General features: G+C 40.7%; 2 protein-coding genes across 6 annotated transcripts in view; both read right to left on the minus strand.

Annotated features, from left to right (window-relative positions):
* rgs19 (regulator of G protein signaling 19) overlaps window positions 1-3,905 on the minus strand; it is a 36,371-nt gene extending 32,466 nt beyond the window's left edge. The window contains exon 1 of one of the 3 annotated variants that reach the window (XM_042099226.1): window positions 3,750-3,905. In XM_042099226.1, the coding sequence (XP_041955160.1) occupies window positions 3,750-3,806 (57 nt within the window). In that variant the 5' untranslated portion in view covers window positions 3,807-3,905. Of the gene's footprint in view, window positions 1-411; window positions 911-3,749 lie in introns of those variants that run through there. The other 2 variants (XM_042099228.1, XM_042099229.1) reach the window with 2 other exon arrangements.
* A 2,957-nt stretch (window positions 3,906-6,862) lies between these two features.
* LOC121714263 (protein LKAAEAR1-like) lies at window positions 6,863-9,564 on the minus strand. 3 transcript variants are annotated; one of them, XM_042099543.1, is made up of 3 exons: window positions 8,987-9,564; window positions 8,710-8,832; window positions 6,863-7,249 (listed from the first exon to the last, which is right to left on the minus strand). In XM_042099543.1, the coding sequence occupies exons 1-3, from the start codon at window positions 9,305-9,307 to the stop codon at window positions 7,187-7,189; spliced, it is 507 nt and encodes a 168-aa protein (XP_041955477.1). In that variant the 5' UTR covers window positions 9,308-9,564; the 3' UTR covers window positions 6,863-7,186. The 3 variants fall into 3 exon arrangements, with proteins under 3 accessions (XP_041955477.1, XP_041955478.1, XP_041955479.1); XM_042099544.1 differs by having other exon boundaries at window positions 6,863-7,229; window positions 8,987-9,560; XM_042099545.1 differs by lacking the exon at window positions 6,863-7,249 and adding an exon at window positions 7,951-8,509.
* Window positions 9,565-17,055: the final 7,491 nt, after the last annotated feature.

Raw genomic sequence — 17,055 nt, forward strand, 5'->3', positions numbered from 1 at the left:
TGGTTCAGAATGCCATTTCTGAGAGCAGTTCAATTCGGAGAATGCTGTAATTCAGTGGAAGGTATTCTCTTCCTCTTCTTCTTAGCTGTGGTACCCAAAACCTGACCCCCACATTGCCACATTATCTTCACAGCGTCAACACCCAGCTCCAGTCGAGACCACAAACCGCACTGCCCTTGCCCACTACCAACGAATAGGGGCTGCTAGTTAGTCAAACACTTTTTGAATTTCCCCTGGGGATCAATAAAGTATCTATCTATCTATCTATCTATCTATCTATCTATCTATCTATCTATCAACCCAGCTACATCCTGCCAGATGTACCACAACCAAAAAATTGTGACGCCCAATTATCGGTCAGTAGCCAAAAAACACTTTAAAAGCTCAAAGTATTAACAACACTATACTCACTTTGTTTTTTTTTTTCGCCCAGAATGATTTTCTTGTATGTTCCTGAAGGGGCTGTGCTTTAGCGTTTGTTTAAGCAGCTAGCTGCGCGACGCGAGGGACATTGAGTGGAGACTGGAGGCCAGGAGGAAGAAGAACACCATGCCTCAAGTCTCCTACTTCTCCTTTACCCGACTCCAGCCCCAAAGAGGAAGGACACTCAGAAATGAAAAAGAGGAAATGGGCAACAGACGAAAAGAAAGAGAAGAAGGGAGGGGAAAGGGGAAGAAACAGAGAGCCAACACTGGAAAGAACAGAGTTGACACACACAGCTAAACAGGAGCTGAGGGGTTTTGTTAAAAGGTACAGGGCGCGGCTCTTAGTCATCACTTCACTTGGAAGGAGGGATGAAAAAAAGAAAAAAATAGGCAATAAAAAAAGGAAAGAAAAGAAAATGGATGAGGTTTGAAAAGAAAGATAGAAAGAAAGAAAGAAAGAAAAAAGTGAACCAGGAACATAAAAATAACTCCTGGGGGAAGACACACCTTCATCTGCTCACTTTTCAGTAGCCTATTGCACAAGAGCTCACAGACACCTATGCCATCTCTTTATAGCTGTGTGGGCGTGTGTGTGTGTGTGTGTGTGTGTGTGTGTACGTGCACATGTGTGCATTTGTTTATATGTGTGTGTGTGTGTGTGTGTGCATGTGCGCATTTGTTTATGTGTGTGTGTGTGTGTGTGTGTGTCTAGGGTACCAGATGTAAAGACAGTGTGACAAAGTGACTCACTGCATAGAGGCATGGGCAGATGGACACCCAGAGACTGTGAGAGAGGGTGCGAGAGTGAGAGAGAGAGAGAGAGAGAGAGAGAGAGAGGACGCCCTGCCCTGTTGGTTCTGGCTACTGGAGAGAGTGCATGTCAGGCTGTGGTGGACGGGTTGTGAGTTGGCAAACGCCACCACTCAGGGACGAGAGAAAGAGAGAGCAAAATGGCCGCAGAATGACACGAGTGACTCATACTTCCTCTTTAACATCCCATTCTCCCTCCGGTGTGGCTCTCTCAGGCGCACACTTCAGCCATAGAGAGGCCTCCAGAACTTGCCGGCTCCTTTAGAAAATAGCTGCACATGCATACTCACGAGCATACACACACATTTTCTTCGACATGTTTGTTGTATGTGCACATGTGCCATGGTTTTTTTTTTTTATTATTTTTTATCTAAGTTCCACAATGTCATTCCTGAATTTCCCCTTGGGGATCAATAACGTATCTATCTATCTATCTATCTATCTATGTATTGTGCATGCTCTTGCAAACAAACACGCACACACGCACGCACACACACACACACACACACACACACACACACACACACAAACTTAATACACTGGTGGATATATGCCTATGACAAGTGTGACATGACTGTACTCAGCATCTCTTCATTCGTAAGTGTGTGTGTGTATGTGCCAACACATATGCATGTACACCTCTTTACCCACACAGAAACAACACTAGCCAAGGTTAGACACAGTTTTTCTGTCTTTTTCAGACATACTTCATGCGTGTCCCCAGGGTCAGACTCTGATGAAAGGAGCCCATTTAACATGGCCCGTGTTTGAGCTTCAAAACCCCTGATGTGACCCCACAGAGACACAGGCTTACTGTTCAATACCTCACTAGCTTCTGTTTATTCATGTGTGGCCTTCAGAATGGCAGAACCTAACTATAGCAAATTATAACAATTTCCTTCTTTTGCCTCACCAATTTCACTAAGCTCTGCAACATGTCTTTGGGAGGGCTGTTATAGTGTTTCTGTTTGACTGCTGAAATAATTCATGGATCTTTGTATGGCTGGATAATGCCTATGGTGTTGTGAATTTTCCTAAGAATGTTTCTTAATGTAAATGAAACTGAAAATGAAATATAAACAAAGGCACATATGCAAATATTCTAACTGTCGCACTTGAAGTTAAACACCCACCAGGTTCAACCTCCCCCACAGAGTAACCTGAGTAGACAGCTTTCAAAACCATCAAGTTGCTGAACCACTGGACATTTCAAAATGCAGAGCAGGGTATACAATGTATGCCCAAAGTCACAAAAAAAAAATATTTCTACATAATGACAAAGTTGATGCGCTGACATTTTGTCCCATCCAATGCTAAGCGCGTGCCCCACGTTTTGGCACACGCTCCAGTGCGTTTTAAGTGCAGTGCCGCCACGCGACACCGAGAGACCCGCCCCCTCGGCTTCCTCCGCTCGACGTGTACGCGACTCGCAGCCCGCGCGCACCAAATTCATTCACCCGAAGGTCTCGCGCGTGTGTCACGAACGCGCTTTACTACAGAGCGAGAGAAGGGAAGAGAGAGTCCATTCTTTCTTTAGGGAAAGCACAGTAACTACAGCAGCGATAACGTGGAAAAAGAATAAATCTTTGGGAATGCAATGACACTGAATCAAATATAAGATGTCTTGAATAACATCAGCTAGATATTCTGCTGTTCGTATCAGCTACTTCCTACACCTTTGAAAAAAAGATGCTCCCTCCCACAAATACTGTAATCTAACCATGTCTTACCTTCCCCGAGATTTAATTACAAATACCGAATGCTGGCGTCGACATTTCCTACTTCAGAGTGTCAGCTTCAAATTCTATGAAGACAAATCTCCGAGCCGTCTCTGAAAACGCACTGATTCTTATCTTTAAAATGCTCGACGAAGAAAACTGCTGGTGCACATTAATACGGTTTTAAGACAAAACTAACCGATTTACAATCCCGCTACCCCATGACACACCGGGTGCACTCCTTCCCCCTTCTTCTTTGCCTGGTAATTGTACACTGAAAACATCACTTCGGAGCACGATTCACTCCCCTTTGCAAAATTACAGCCAGCAAGCTCAGTGAACATAATGCTTCAGCTAGCGTATACTCGCACACCTTACGTATTTATCCTACTTGGTTTCGAAACCACAGCGTTAGAGATAAATCTATAGGGAGACATCTCCATGTTGAGCTAATACTGTTCTTAGCAGACTATTCCGCTATTACAAATTAAGCAGTGGAACAGTGACAAATAATAAGCAGTCCTGCTTCAGTTGATTAACCACAGTGGTCCATGTATCAAAAACAATTCCTCGGCGGTTTCCAGGAAAGCTCCTTTCTGTTTTGGTGTGGGCTGCTATTTAACACTACTCAAAGGTCTCTGGTTGTTTTATAACCATGGGGAAAAGGGAAAAGGGGGTTTGCTGAAGGCGACCCATTCTTGAGGAATCACGGAGCTTTTCAAAACGGGAAAACCCTACCATCCACAAGCTAACTAAACGTTTTCCTTTTGAAAATGCCGTAGATTATCATACTTACAATTTTTGCATTAAAATGATCTGGAGGGCGGTAGCCGTTTCGTTTTCTGAAGCACATCCGTTTCTTTTTATCTTGTTTTATGTGTAAAAATACAGTATCTTTTTTCCAATGTTCCAGCTTCAGAATCGACACCCTTACAGAGGCAGGCAGAGGACATAGTGCGCATGCGTCAACTTAGACAGTTCTACTCAGGCAGTTCAGGACTTCCTCGTTAATTGTAATTTCTGCTGGAACTCCGTGTGTGAAGTAAGTAATAGGCTAGGCTACACTGAAAACGGTCACTTCCCAGATTGCAACGTATTAGTTGATTCATTGATTGACTAATACTTCAATGAGAGTGAGGACGCCTAAACAGTACTACAAACTTGGAAATTACCTATCTACTTAATATTCTTACTCATTACAGATGTGTAGCCTAAATCTCTTGTCCTCTGAGTTTTGATACAGCCTAATCCATTTATCAAATTCAGAAACTTTTTGTTAAACAAATGAAAACAAGTTTTGACTAGCCTATTTGAGAGAGTTTCTATCACAAATAAAACGTGGAAGCCAAGTTTGAAAAGAAAGTAGCCTATCTTAAATAATCTCATAATAAACTGAAGAGTTTTAGAGGCAACCACAGAAAAAGCTGCCTTGGTTCAGATTCCAAATAATTTGGGATACCAGTTGTCAAATTATACATTAATTTAGAATCATCGTCTCAGTATGAAGTATTTTGTGATAACCTACTGTACATGTTTTTTTTTCCAGGTAGCCTATCTCGTGGTTCAACCAGCCAGCAAGGGGCGCCAAACACCAACAATAACAGCGAACTGATGGTAGGCTAGGCCATGATTGGCAGGTCAAGGTGAAAAGTTTCATGTATGCTGAAAAAACAAACAAACAAACAAATTATTAAGCCAATGCAATCTTTTGGTTACAAAAACGTTCTATTCCATTCAGAAACATTCTGAAGCTGAATATGTTTTCATGTTACATTTATATCTTACTTTTAATCAACATTATTTAATATTATTTATCATTTCATGCAAAGTTGTAAAAGTTATGCATTTATTTGAATTTCAACCTGTTAAACCTGTCAGAATGTATGATGTAAGCAGTTTAATGTCCTGGTGAGGCAGTATACATGTTGGATGGTGAACCATATTCTAAGCTCTTACAGGTATCCTGGGCAAAACCTCATTTTCTGTCTTTGTTTTTGTCATTAAGTCTGGCTTTCTTGCCACTTGGTGTCAGCAAGGCTCTCCTCAAGACTGGAAATGACTCAATGTACTTATCATGAAAAATCTACACAATGCAACTGAATTGCATGGGGCAAGTAAGAGAGGCTTAATTATACAATAGGTCTATGTATTGGGGAGGGGGGGTTTGTCGTTGTTTCTGAAGTGGAAGTGAAGTTTATTTTGTGTGTGTGTAAGTAAACAATGAGTGAGTCTATAAGTGAGTAAACAAGTTTATATTTAGGTACAGCATGGCGAGTCAAATATCATGTCACTAGCCATCTGTGGATCCTCTGATGTTGGGAGACTTATCATAAAAGTTCTCTGACACTAACATTGGAGTATGTTTACTGTCATGATGCAACTAAAATGCAAATTGGACCACTCTTTCTCTTCTTTCTTTTTACATATTTCCCCAAAGTTAACAGATATAATTGTTTTACTGTATGCTGACCTAAAATAATCAAGAGAGCGATGGCTTTTGCTGTCTTTTTGTTTTTAGAATGTGCTGTCTGCCAATTGTGTGAGTATGCTGTATTGTCAGTTTGTAAAATGAATATCATATTCGCCCCTCCAAATATTTTGGTTCTCTTAATGTTTCAGTGAAAAAATAACACAATTTAGTCATCTGATATTAATGCAAAAAGTCATCAATTCACATACCCTTTAATTTTGCGGGCTTTGATAGTGTTAACCATTAAATATTGAGAGAGGAAAACCTTTTACTTCAAGTAATATAAAATATTACATTGGGAGGGAAATGTTTGTGCAAGAAAGTTTAGATGAATTTGTGCCTTTTTTAGATTTGGTATTACAACTGTCTGCTCAGCATGTTATTACCCTAACCCCTCCATTACCCATGATATTCACTTTGGTTGAATATGGATCAAATGCGCAGCAATGAAAAAAATACTCCTCCATTATGACTCTCTGTAGGAGACAGTGCTTTACTGTGCATGGCTAACATCACACTGAGCAACACAGAAACAAATTAAGTACACTAAGCAGACATCAGTTTGAATTACTGTCAGTTGATAACAACCTATACATACTGTTTATTTTTTCAGATGGCAGCCTGTTTGCATGCTATGACATTTCTCCAAGCTTCAATGCATTCTTCCATTTAGCAGAGAAGTAACAGTGATTTGTCATCCGTGACTTGAAGCCTCAGATTCAAACTAACATGATTCACACTTCTGGGGCTTGTCATGTGGCTGAACTCTCACAAGCTGGAGGGAAACAAGACCTTCCTTTATGGTTAGCTGGCTCCTGAGTGAACCGAGTTGTTCTCGCTGATAGGCTATTTGCTTGCTAGAGGTAGAGAGAAAATACTGGAAAATGTTAGACTTTGTTCTGGCTTATGTCTTTCTCGGAATAAGTGTTTGAATATAAACATGAAGCCCACTGAAAGAGACTTTCATATACAGCTTTCAGTGTTTCCTTTGATGAGCTCATAAAAAGTTGGAAATTAAAGGCACACTATGCAGGTTTTTTAGATTAATATGCAATTTTTTTAGCTTAATTTACCTTCATTTAACAGCTTCAGAGTCATTGGAATGGTTATATGACTTTTTTCGGGTTGAATGGTGGCCGTGTCACTTCCCCCTAGCGCCTGTGAGCGGAAAAACCACCCTTGCAACTGTGGGCCGGCGGGCCGACGGCCTCAGTGTCAGGAAGTATAACGAGTGTAACGAATTGCTTTACTGCATTTAAATACACATACATGCCAGGCACTGGCTAGAAAAAGGTAGCGATGGACTTTCTCAGACATTCGTCATGACAGAGCCAGCGAAAAAGAAGCAAAAACCGAGAAAACAGTAAGGAAGTTGCCAATACTGCATAGTTTACCTTTAACACAGGCCTGCATGCATCAATAACATCACCAATTCCTAGAACCATGACAAGATCATTTATTTTATTCATAAACTACAAGTGCAACCTGAACATTCATATCATTGTCTTGTCCCTAGCAAGACAGTCTAGTCATATTTATACCATGTTTTCTCTAGATGCTCAGTTTGCATTTCAGACATTTTCTCAGCCCAGCATGTGTCTCTTTTCATTGAGTCAGAAGGCACAAAAAGGACAAAACTCTCATTATACAGCAAAATGTTTCCATTCCAAGCTTTCCATCAGTGTCCTGTGGTGAAAGCTGAATGGGGAAACACATTATGTTACATTGAAGGACTCCTCAGCCATTTCACGCGCGAGATAAGGTCAGTTCCCTCTCATCATCCAAGATCTCCTCGACCCGTCGCCTCTGCCAAACAGATAGATAGTCTGTCACAGTGGTTGTTGTTAGTGGAGGTTCAACATCAGTGAGGCAGATGGGGAATAATGAAGGGAATACAGTGAGGGGAACATCAGGTAAAGAGGAGGATTAAAACAAGCCTCTTTAGCTTGTGCCAGCTGAAAACGGGCTGCCGGCCTGACATCAGCTGGCTGACCAGACTACTCTTCAAGTGTTTCGGAGACCCGCGCCCGACACCAGCATCGAACTCTGCCGCCTCCTCCGCTCCGGAAGCGGAGTGCGCTTCACTCATGTCGATGCCGGTGTCCACAGCGCTTGACAATGAAGTGTTACTCTAGTCAAGTAATACTACAGCATAATTAGAGAATGCTCCATGCTTGAATGGCATCATCTTTGTAAGTACCTGGAAAATAATGCTCTTGACCTGTTACACAGACATTACAAATTTGTAAACACATATATGTGAAATCAAATTTTAGACATCAAAGTGTCTGTGTCACATCAGGAGGTCTGTTCCATTTTGTCACACTGAAATGCCTTTTTAACATCCCTTTGTATAGATATATAATACAAGTGAATTTATTAAATAAGGCAGTAGGTGACATGGCTGAGAGATCTCTGTGTAGATAAAACAAATAATTTTGGCAAGCTATCTGTTTTTGGTGTCACTCATGACTAGAGTATTCAATTGAGAACAGAAATGAACAAACAAACCACTTTGCTGCAGAAATAATGTAATCAACTGCCAATCTGCATTCCTGCCTTTCAGTTTATTTCCAAGACAGCGACTGCATAGTGCCATTTAGAGTTAGGGTAGGCCTACAATCAGCAGACCCAATCACATTTGTGTTGCACCTGATTCAGCTGCAAATTGACTCAAGACGAAGAAAGTCTTTCACATAACTCATTTCAAAAATTGTAAGGGCTATGCATGGTGGTCATCTACTCCGCACCTGCATCTGCAAGAGCTAACTGATCCTCTCCCCCCACTTAACTCCATGTAGGCTAGTGTTTCTAAGGAGAATGTCTGTTCTAAACCACATCTCCTCTGTTCAGTGGCCAAAGTTCCCTATAGGGAGACTTCAAGGCTTGTAAAGGCCTTTACTGTAACTCCCTGCTTTTGAGTTTTAGACAACAAAGTTTGGGACTACAATATATCTACCTACTTTATACTTCATACTTTATTGGCTGCCTAATGTTGTTGTCAAACTGGTTGATGCTATTTTACACTACAACCGGTCCATTTAGTAGTCTAGCAAGTGTCGAGTCGACAGATATTTGGAATAGGCCTAGGGAATCAGAAAAATCATAATAACAAATGTCATTGAGATAAGACTTGTATTTTTAAAAGATTTTTCCCCTTTTTTACAGAAGAATTACAGAAGAGGGCAAACCTTTATAAATTAGAGGCTTTCGGTAGCAGCAAGTGTCTGACATAAAGCCATTGCCAAAATGAGACTGCTTTGCTTTCAGTGGTGCATTAGACTACCTGCAGTTTGTCCAAGCTGTCATTAGTCTTCATTTTGCTCTTGCTGGTTGGCAGCAGCAACTCCACACGCAAAGCCCTCTGAGCAGTAGCCTGGCTTGAAATCATTAAGTTAATTTCCTGGGCCTAGAGATTTGCAAAAGAGAGAAAGAGGGATTTAGTGTAATTGGCACAACAGTCTGTCGCTCTTTCAAAATGTCTAATAGTTTGAGATCTGCTTAAAATGGGGCGTTAAATAATCTAAAGCTGGAAGTGACGTTGTCAAGTAGAATAACTCTGCCCTGTAGTTGTGGTAGTTCAATCGCTTCTGACGAATTCGATTGCGAGCCTCTGCAGCCTTGAGTTGACCAACGAGTGCGTCCTGGCGCGTCTTGTTATCACTGGGGCGGCGGCTGTTGCTGTCCTGCAGGCCCTTTTCTTTGGTAACGTTAATAGTTGCACAAACTCTCTGCTTTGCTAGCGCCGTCCAACGCTGAGCCTCTTTAGATGGTTCCATATAGGCCTGGCACCGCGCTCGTTGCTGTGGACACATCTTGTTCAAGTCCATTTCGTTAGAGCTTCTTTGATTTTTCCTGCGGTCTAAGCCTGTGTTTGACGCCATTTCTGTTAGTTCCAGTAATGTCGTTGAACTCCAGATGTGTAAGATTATTGCGTGCCTGCCTGGAAAAGTAACGTTACCGTTTACTGCTGCATACTGTAATTTACAAACTTGGCTAGTCCTGATGTTTCCTGAATATTAGCCTACAAAGTGGAGTGTTTTCTATCTTGCTAGCCACAGTAGGCTAAGCATTATTTTACTGGTAACGTTAGCCTTTCCCTTCGCAACTTACTGTTTATCGTTGCTATGGTGATTGACGCAGTCACCACCAAAGATTCTAGAGCGTCACCACCATTCCCCACCTGCCCAAGATGCCCTGCGAAGTCCAGCCAGCTCAAGTCATCAAGTACGGATGGACCTTTTTCACCGCAGTCATTTTGACATAATGAATATGAATAAAATATGGCAGTCCCAGGGGTTATTTGACATTAATTAATTTAACAGGGACTTCATTAGCGCATTTAGTAGGCTAACACATGTGCTTGCCTACTTGGCTAGGCTTTATTTCATTTGTCATATTTCAAGAGTTGCAAAGAAATTATAGGCTTAGGCCTAGGCTAGCCTACTTCATTTGAAAAAAAAAAAAAAAATATATGTATAGGCCTATATATATATATATATCAAATTGCAGCGAGCTAGTAGCCTATTTAATTCATCATTTTATGTGTTGATTGACACGGCTACTGTGTGTTCCCAAAGTAATTTAACCTAATTCTGTTACTATCTGTCACAATATGTTATTATGTTTAGGCCTATGATTCTTAGCATACACTTTTGTCCAATGCGTAGGCTAGGCCTACGATCAATGACATCAATAAAACATTACATTAACATTACTTCATTGTTCTGATAATACAGGTTAATTGTTAAAACATTATTGTGTTGTTTTGTGATTGTCAAATACAGAATTTGTATTGTAAATAAATGTAATAGAAATAAATGTAATATAATTTAAAAAAGACCTCTGTAGGCTACAATGAGGAACCTCTAAAGTGAGAATCATGATTGCTATGGATGTTGCCCTGTATGAATTCATTGCGCATATGCTCATTCAGCTCCTTATCCACCTGATGCAAAACAGTGGAAATTTTGTACATGGTGCCATCTATTGGTAATGCAATGACACTACATTTTATGTTAGTCTGGTCTCTTAAAGTGAATCACTGGTCTTTGTTGTGTTGTGTGTTCCCAGTGTTGTGACTAGACCATAGCACTTTTTAGAGAAGGAATATCTTATTTCAGAAAACCAGTCCTCTATGTACACAATGTGAGTAATAACCTTGAACCATCAGGTCACATTTATTAAAGAACTCTATCACAAAATTACTTCAGGGTTCTTTTCAGATGTTTCTAAGAAAGTATGGTGTCTTAACTGAATATAGGCAAGGACAAGGTGAATGCATCTGCTCTGAAAGATAAAGATTTGCTTTGTCTGCATTGCATCAGTATTTTACTGTCTGCAAGTGCCCATCAAAACAACTCCACTTTACTTCAGCCTTACTTAATAAGGGCCATGGCCATGTCATAATCTTGTCGTTATCATATGCTGTCATAAGTAGTTGTAACAATCAGTGTCCAAATATGTGTTATTTAAACATATTAATTGACATGACTGTGTGCAACGCCAGCATAATACTGTGACATTAAGTTTTATGCCAAAATTCTGAGCTGCATGGTGATCATTGACAATGGTCCCGGGACATTGTCAAATGATTGAACATCAGTTGTCATGTGTAGGCTCTTCCATAGCATGTAAGCTGAGCTCAAGTAAATTGAAATCAAAAGTCAAAAGGCAAGTTCTATCTAAAGAACTAGAAATTCAAGGGGAATTGTCCTCACATGTCCTGCTGGGTGCATTGATGTTAGTGTTCTCAGGATGAAGCCCATTAGGCCCACTCTCTCATCGTTTGACAGGTTGAAATCGGTTTAGTTTTGCCTGTTAGCAAAGGCTGTGTCATTCTCAGCACAGCAGGCGTGAGGACACTGCCTCCGGTCTATGGACCCTTTCAAGAGAGTTCCATTATCTGCATCATAGTTGGCCCCACAAGACTTCCTTTTTAACATTCCATATGTTATCTTAATGCAGAGGAAGTAGATTGGGGCCCAAATAGAACGTTCAAGCATTGTTTTTGTTTACCTTGTTGAAAGGGTCTATACATCCTCATTCCACTCTGCCTCTGGCTTCAGTGCTCCAGTTGGCTTCTGCCTCTCTGCTTTGCATACCAGTGTATTCCTGTACATTCACACGCCCCATTGTGTGCACTTACATTCTTTCTCTCATTGTTCATCATTGTGGCTCTCTCTGGGAATGCCTTGCAGTTAATGAAGCATACTGCACAGCTTTAATTGGTACACTACTGCACGGTGCCCAGGGCAGCAGTCAATGACTCCTGGGCTGCCCATGTGTTTAACATCGATTTTTTGCAGGAGTACAAAGTTCAGTGTCTTTGTCAATATGCCATCCTGTAGCTGACAGCTGACATCTCCATTTGGGCTCTGTTTTGTTTGTCTGTCATGTATGCCATGTACCAACACCCAGTCACTCTCTTAATTGCAGACAGTATGCCTGTGTTCTTTTTGTGTGCGTGTGTGTGTGTGTGTGTGTGTGTGTGTGTGTGTGTGTGTGTGTGTGTGAATGAGTGAGTGTGGTTAAGGCTTCTCTGTCAATTAAAGGAATGACAGGCAGAGAACAGCCATAAAGGTAAGTCATGGCTGCTGTCACCGGTGACATGGATAGGCTTGTTGAGTCCAATTGATTGTATGCCATTGTAAGATTGTGCAGGAAGGCTTGAAAGACCTTTTGAAAGCTATCAGATGAACCATTAGTGCTACCATAGTATACTGCTCAACTTTGATATTCAGTGAAGCAGACTAGAATTAGAATCGGATGTTAGAACAGTGAGGCATGTCTGCTGCCTATGATAACGTTAAAACATTGTGTTTGCTACTGTTATGGTCTGCTGTGTCCCAATACTAATACATTGATGTGCCAATGAATACAGTATTTCAAATGGCTATTATGACTCTTTTCAGCTGACCATCACTCTGCATCCATTACAGTGTAGCAGCATATTGTTGACACAGTCTTGCATGCAGTGCAGGCACAAAAGTTGACTTGGTAGTTAATACAAAAGTACAGTACAAACTTGTATAATACAAAATATGAAAGTATGGCCAAATTAATTATACCATTTGATGTACAATAATGAATAGCCCTAAAAAGTCCTAGTTTTGAAACATTTAGGCTAACTGAAACTGCAATATACCTCCTGATGTTTAAAATCCAGTGTTAGGATCAATAATTTAACTATACTGTACATACCATATTTTCAGTAGTTAAGTTGCTCAATCTTTGCATATCGGCTACAGCACTGTATACTCTCCATATGCAAATGTTTCCATATTCTGTTGTCATTTTTAATGCACATACCATGCATGATGCTGTTATTCTTCAAAGCAAAATAATGCAGAAACAATGACAATAACAACAAAATTACACATGAACTAACAGACGGGTGCACCCGCAGGCCCATATCATTTAGAATGTGCATCTTCCCCAAGCTGGTTCTCTCTGAAAGCAAAACGGCAGAAGGTCAAATCTACAACCTCCGTAAATGACAAAGCGTGTGCAGATCTATGAATTCGTATCAGGGTCCTACGAGGGTCTTGCAACATGCAAGAGGCAGGTCAGCTCAAAGACAGTACAACTCATGTGGTCTTTGATCACGCCAGTGCTAAGGTGCTAATGAGCAGTAGCAAGCAAGTAAAAAGGGCAATTGGCACATGGTCAACCAGGAAACACCAGTGACATGTCATCGGGCACAGAGACACTATATACTGTAGGAATAAAGGTGATCTGCAGTGTTCATAATGATATTGTTAATCCTGAAGATGATCAGCAGAGGGAGGCTGGCAACATAGTATTACTGGCACACTCGTCAGAGTCAGTAAACTGTGAGAGGATCGTATAACCATAAAATAATATGGCAACTGAGATCATTGCTCATATGAAAGTTTCTGATCTGTGAAAGACAATGATCTGTTCTGCAATGATCTGTTTCCAAAGTTAGGATCAACATTTGGCACTCATTTTAGATTGCAATAAACATCAAATATCTCAAAAGGGTTATGTCTGTTCTCTCACTGTTCATTGAAGAAAAGCAAGAAATGAATACTGCAGATTGGCAGATGTGCGCCAAGAAACTGAGTTGACTGTGTGGCATGTTGACAAATTCTCTGTTTGCAGCAGGACAGGGTATTTGTCTTGAGAAAGCCCTCCACCCCACCACTCTCCTGGTCCCGTCCCAGAAGATGAAACTGACAAATGTGGACATGCATGAACCAAAGCAGCACAATATTCTGACATTATTCACAGTGGATCATTCTGATTCTGCAGGGCCCATATCTGGCAGAAAGAGAAGGAGAGGAATAGAGAGAGAGAGAGAGAGGGGAAGTGGGCAAGAGAGAGAGAGGAATAGGTAGAGAGAGAGAGAGAGAGGACAAGAGAAAGACAAAGCTGGAGGGGACAGACAAACTCAGGATGTGCCCTTTGTTAACTGGCTCTTGAACTGCTCCTTTGCTGTGCCAGTCATCATGTAAGAAAGAGTCACCTGGATCCTCACCTTCTATTGCGAAGTGAAGGAAAATGGACAGGATAAAAATAGCTGCCAAGATGCTAGCTGCCATTAGCCTCTCTGTGTTTCTTCAGCCATGTCAGAATGTGTGATTTATTACCTCTTCTGCCCACAGGGCTTGTGGGGGCTGTTGAATGGTTGCAGGGGGAGAGAGCTACAGGAAGCACTTCAGTTATAAATGGATACGGAAATAACAGACCCTAAAAGCAAATGGTGTTTACAAATAATTCCAGCTAAACCAAAACAGAATCCTGTCATATAAAAACACACAGAAGAAAGAATCTTTTCAGTCCATTTACCAAAGCCATTAACTTAATGAAGTTAAAAACAGTTACCAGTATAACAAATATTTGATAGGTGTTAACAAGGATACAAAAGAAACAAATGCAGGTTTAGGCCGCAGAGGGATTGCAGAAAATATACATACAACCCACACGCAAATGGCAAACAGCCCAAGCTTCCCTCATGAGAAAATAATGAAGAAAACTGTCAAACCTGATGCAGCATCAAGCAGAAAAGAAAGTCAGCTGTCTGTCATAAACAAAGCAAGAAAAACAATCACACAACCTGCAATTTAGAAATGCATAAAAAGGAACACAAAATGTACTGAAACAAGGAGTAAAACATTAAGGGTGGTAATCGAAAGGTTCATTAGCTCAGCGCCTAAAGGCTAAGGCAAACTTTATCATAGCAGTGTTGAAGGCATTACTGTTGCATAGATCATTGAAATTACATTTCATCGTACAGTACATTAACTATGTACACCCCAATCCACCTACAATCTCCACCTCTGTTCTGTGTGTATGAGTGTGTCATAATCTACTGGATGCCTGAATTTCCCTTGGGTTAAAGTATCTATCTATCTATCTATCTATCTATCTATCTATAGTTTTGCAAATTATAAAAATGTCAGTCATTTCTAGGACAACAGTATAAATCTCTACAATGGTATACTTTTGTAAAGTATCTGAATTAGATGCGATGAGTGTTATATCTTAATAAACAATGTAAACCTTAATAAAAGAATGGACGGGACGGGAGGCGGCATGCAGTCAACATTTATATGTGAAACTTAAAAGACACGGTACATAGAGCAACCAGCCCAATGTACAGGGGCGCCTTAGTACAGTGGCCCAACAGGGATTACACGAATAAGAATTAACGATAAGAAAGTATAGAACCACAATGAGGTTTTTTCATGCACATTAAACATAAAATTAGTGATGAATTATAGCAATAATTAAGTTCCTCAACCAGAACAACTGGGTAGTAAGGCCATTTTAATTGAAGCCAGAACAGCCCATTGCTCTTTGTCTAAATCTACATGGGAAGACCTTTGCACAAATTATGAGGTCCAGTTGTAAGATACAGCACATGGGTTTTTACAAATTACTGGATTTTACAGGGGAAGCCTGGGGACTGATTAAAACAGAAACAGAGAAGAAACAGAGAGAAGAAACAGATTAACACATTGGACTTTTTGAAAGGGGACAATAATTTTGGAGCAACAATGGTGGCTAACTACAGTTGAATGGAGTTTCTACATTTAAAAGCATCTCATGTCTGGTAGACAATTCCCAATTTTCCCAAGTAGAGAACAACCAATGTAAAAATGGTCAACTTTTCAGTATCCAGAACAAGACAGAGAGGGATAAAGAGATATATTTGACACCTGGTTGTTTTGACCAGTCAGGCAATACCATACAACACCAATACCAATGCTTAGAATGACAGTGTCATTCCAATCACGGCAACAGGTGTCAGTTCAATCACTGAAAAGACATGAAGAATCCCAACGCCAGAGGAGGGTAAGCGGCTCTCGAGTGACTCTCGGCTCCTCGGAGTAATTGAGCCATGGGCTGGTATTCCCCTGGAGTGCCATTTCAGCCGATACTTACTGTAAATGAGGTTTAAAGGGGTGAGCTGTTGGAGAGGATGAGAAGATAAAAACTCATTGGGTGGGGGCATCAGATGACATGATAAAATGGAGTGGGGAGTGAGTGAGAGAGAAAGAGAGAGAGGAGGGGGGGCATTTCTGTGATAGACACTGTTGTACTTCAATAATCTGAAACAATGGCCTGTGTGCTTTGTCTCACAATATTTCAAAGTAGACTCAAAACACAACATATTGGTGATAACATATTGGTGATTAGTTATATGTTTCTTTACCAAATTATATGAACTTTCTCTGTGCATCCTTCACTTCATTACAATTTGGATATGGTTAGTATGTATGTATGTGTGTGTGTGTTATTGTGCAGCTGGTTCGTCATTGTATGCACAATGTCTCCTTATTCAATAAGACACGTCAAGGCAACGGCAGGTTCTCTTTTTGGCATCGTTAGTATGCAGAGGGAGTAGAGTGATGCAGGAGAATGAAGACAAGGTAGGCTATGGGGAAAACAAGAGATGGAGACTGTCTCCATCTCCCTCATCTCTGTTGACAAGGTCAGGTTGATAAAGATGAAAACAAACACTGACTGAGATCCCTCAGTCTGCCACAGTGTTTATTGCATGCATGACTTGGAAGAATAGCGAATTTTAGGCTAATTAGAAATAATTTCACACACAAAATAAAAAAGTAAAAACAAATGTGCATCCCATCAGCAACTTAATTACATATTTAAGGTAGTCTATGCGGAATTCAACGCCTGTTGCCAAGCTGAATGAATTTGGGTTTTTTGATAAACAAATTTCCATAAATGAGCCTGGTTAACATCAGACTACTTTTCAAATCTCAATGGCATCCAATGCAGTTTCAGGTTCTAGGGCTCCCCCTAGAGTTGGGGAGCCCTTACACCCTGGACACCGGCACATGTGCATTTGTTTTGGAGCCGAAGGACTAACAACAGGCAAAGGCAATCTTCAAAGAGCCATATCTACTGACCAGGTAATGTTTCACGATTTTCACAATATTACCAGGGTGCTGACAGCCAAAAGGCTGTAGGGCACAGTCAGCTATGTTAGGCACGCGATTCTCCCAATTACAAGTTTGTTTAGCCTACCATCAAAATTACTTGGAAGCAGTTAAAGGGATGGTTTGGTGTGGACACAATTAGGGCATATTTATGGATGATAACAAGTTCAATACTTTGTTTTGGAGCCAAATTATGTTAA

The sequence above is a fragment of the Alosa sapidissima genome, chromosome 7 (assembly GCF_018492685.1).
Source record: "Alosa sapidissima isolate fAloSap1 chromosome 7, fAloSap1.pri, whole genome shotgun sequence".
Taxonomy (NCBI): Eukaryota; Metazoa; Chordata; class Actinopteri; order Clupeiformes; family Clupeidae; genus Alosa; species Alosa sapidissima.

Excerpts from the sequence above, each read along its gene's own strand:
- LOC121714263 (XM_042099543.1), bottom strand. The coding sequence starts at position 9,307 with ATGGCGTCAAACACAGGCTTAGACCGCAGGAAAAATCAAAGAAGCTCT. Across the intron at positions 8,833-8,986 it reads TGAACTACCACAACTACAGG|GCCCAGGAAATTAACTTAAT; the intron begins GCAGAGTTATTC and ends GCAAATCTCTAG. Across the intron at positions 7,250-8,709 it reads ACAGCTTGGACAAACTGCAG|ACTATCTATCTGTTTGGCAG; the intron begins GTAGTCTAATGC and ends CCACTGTGACAG.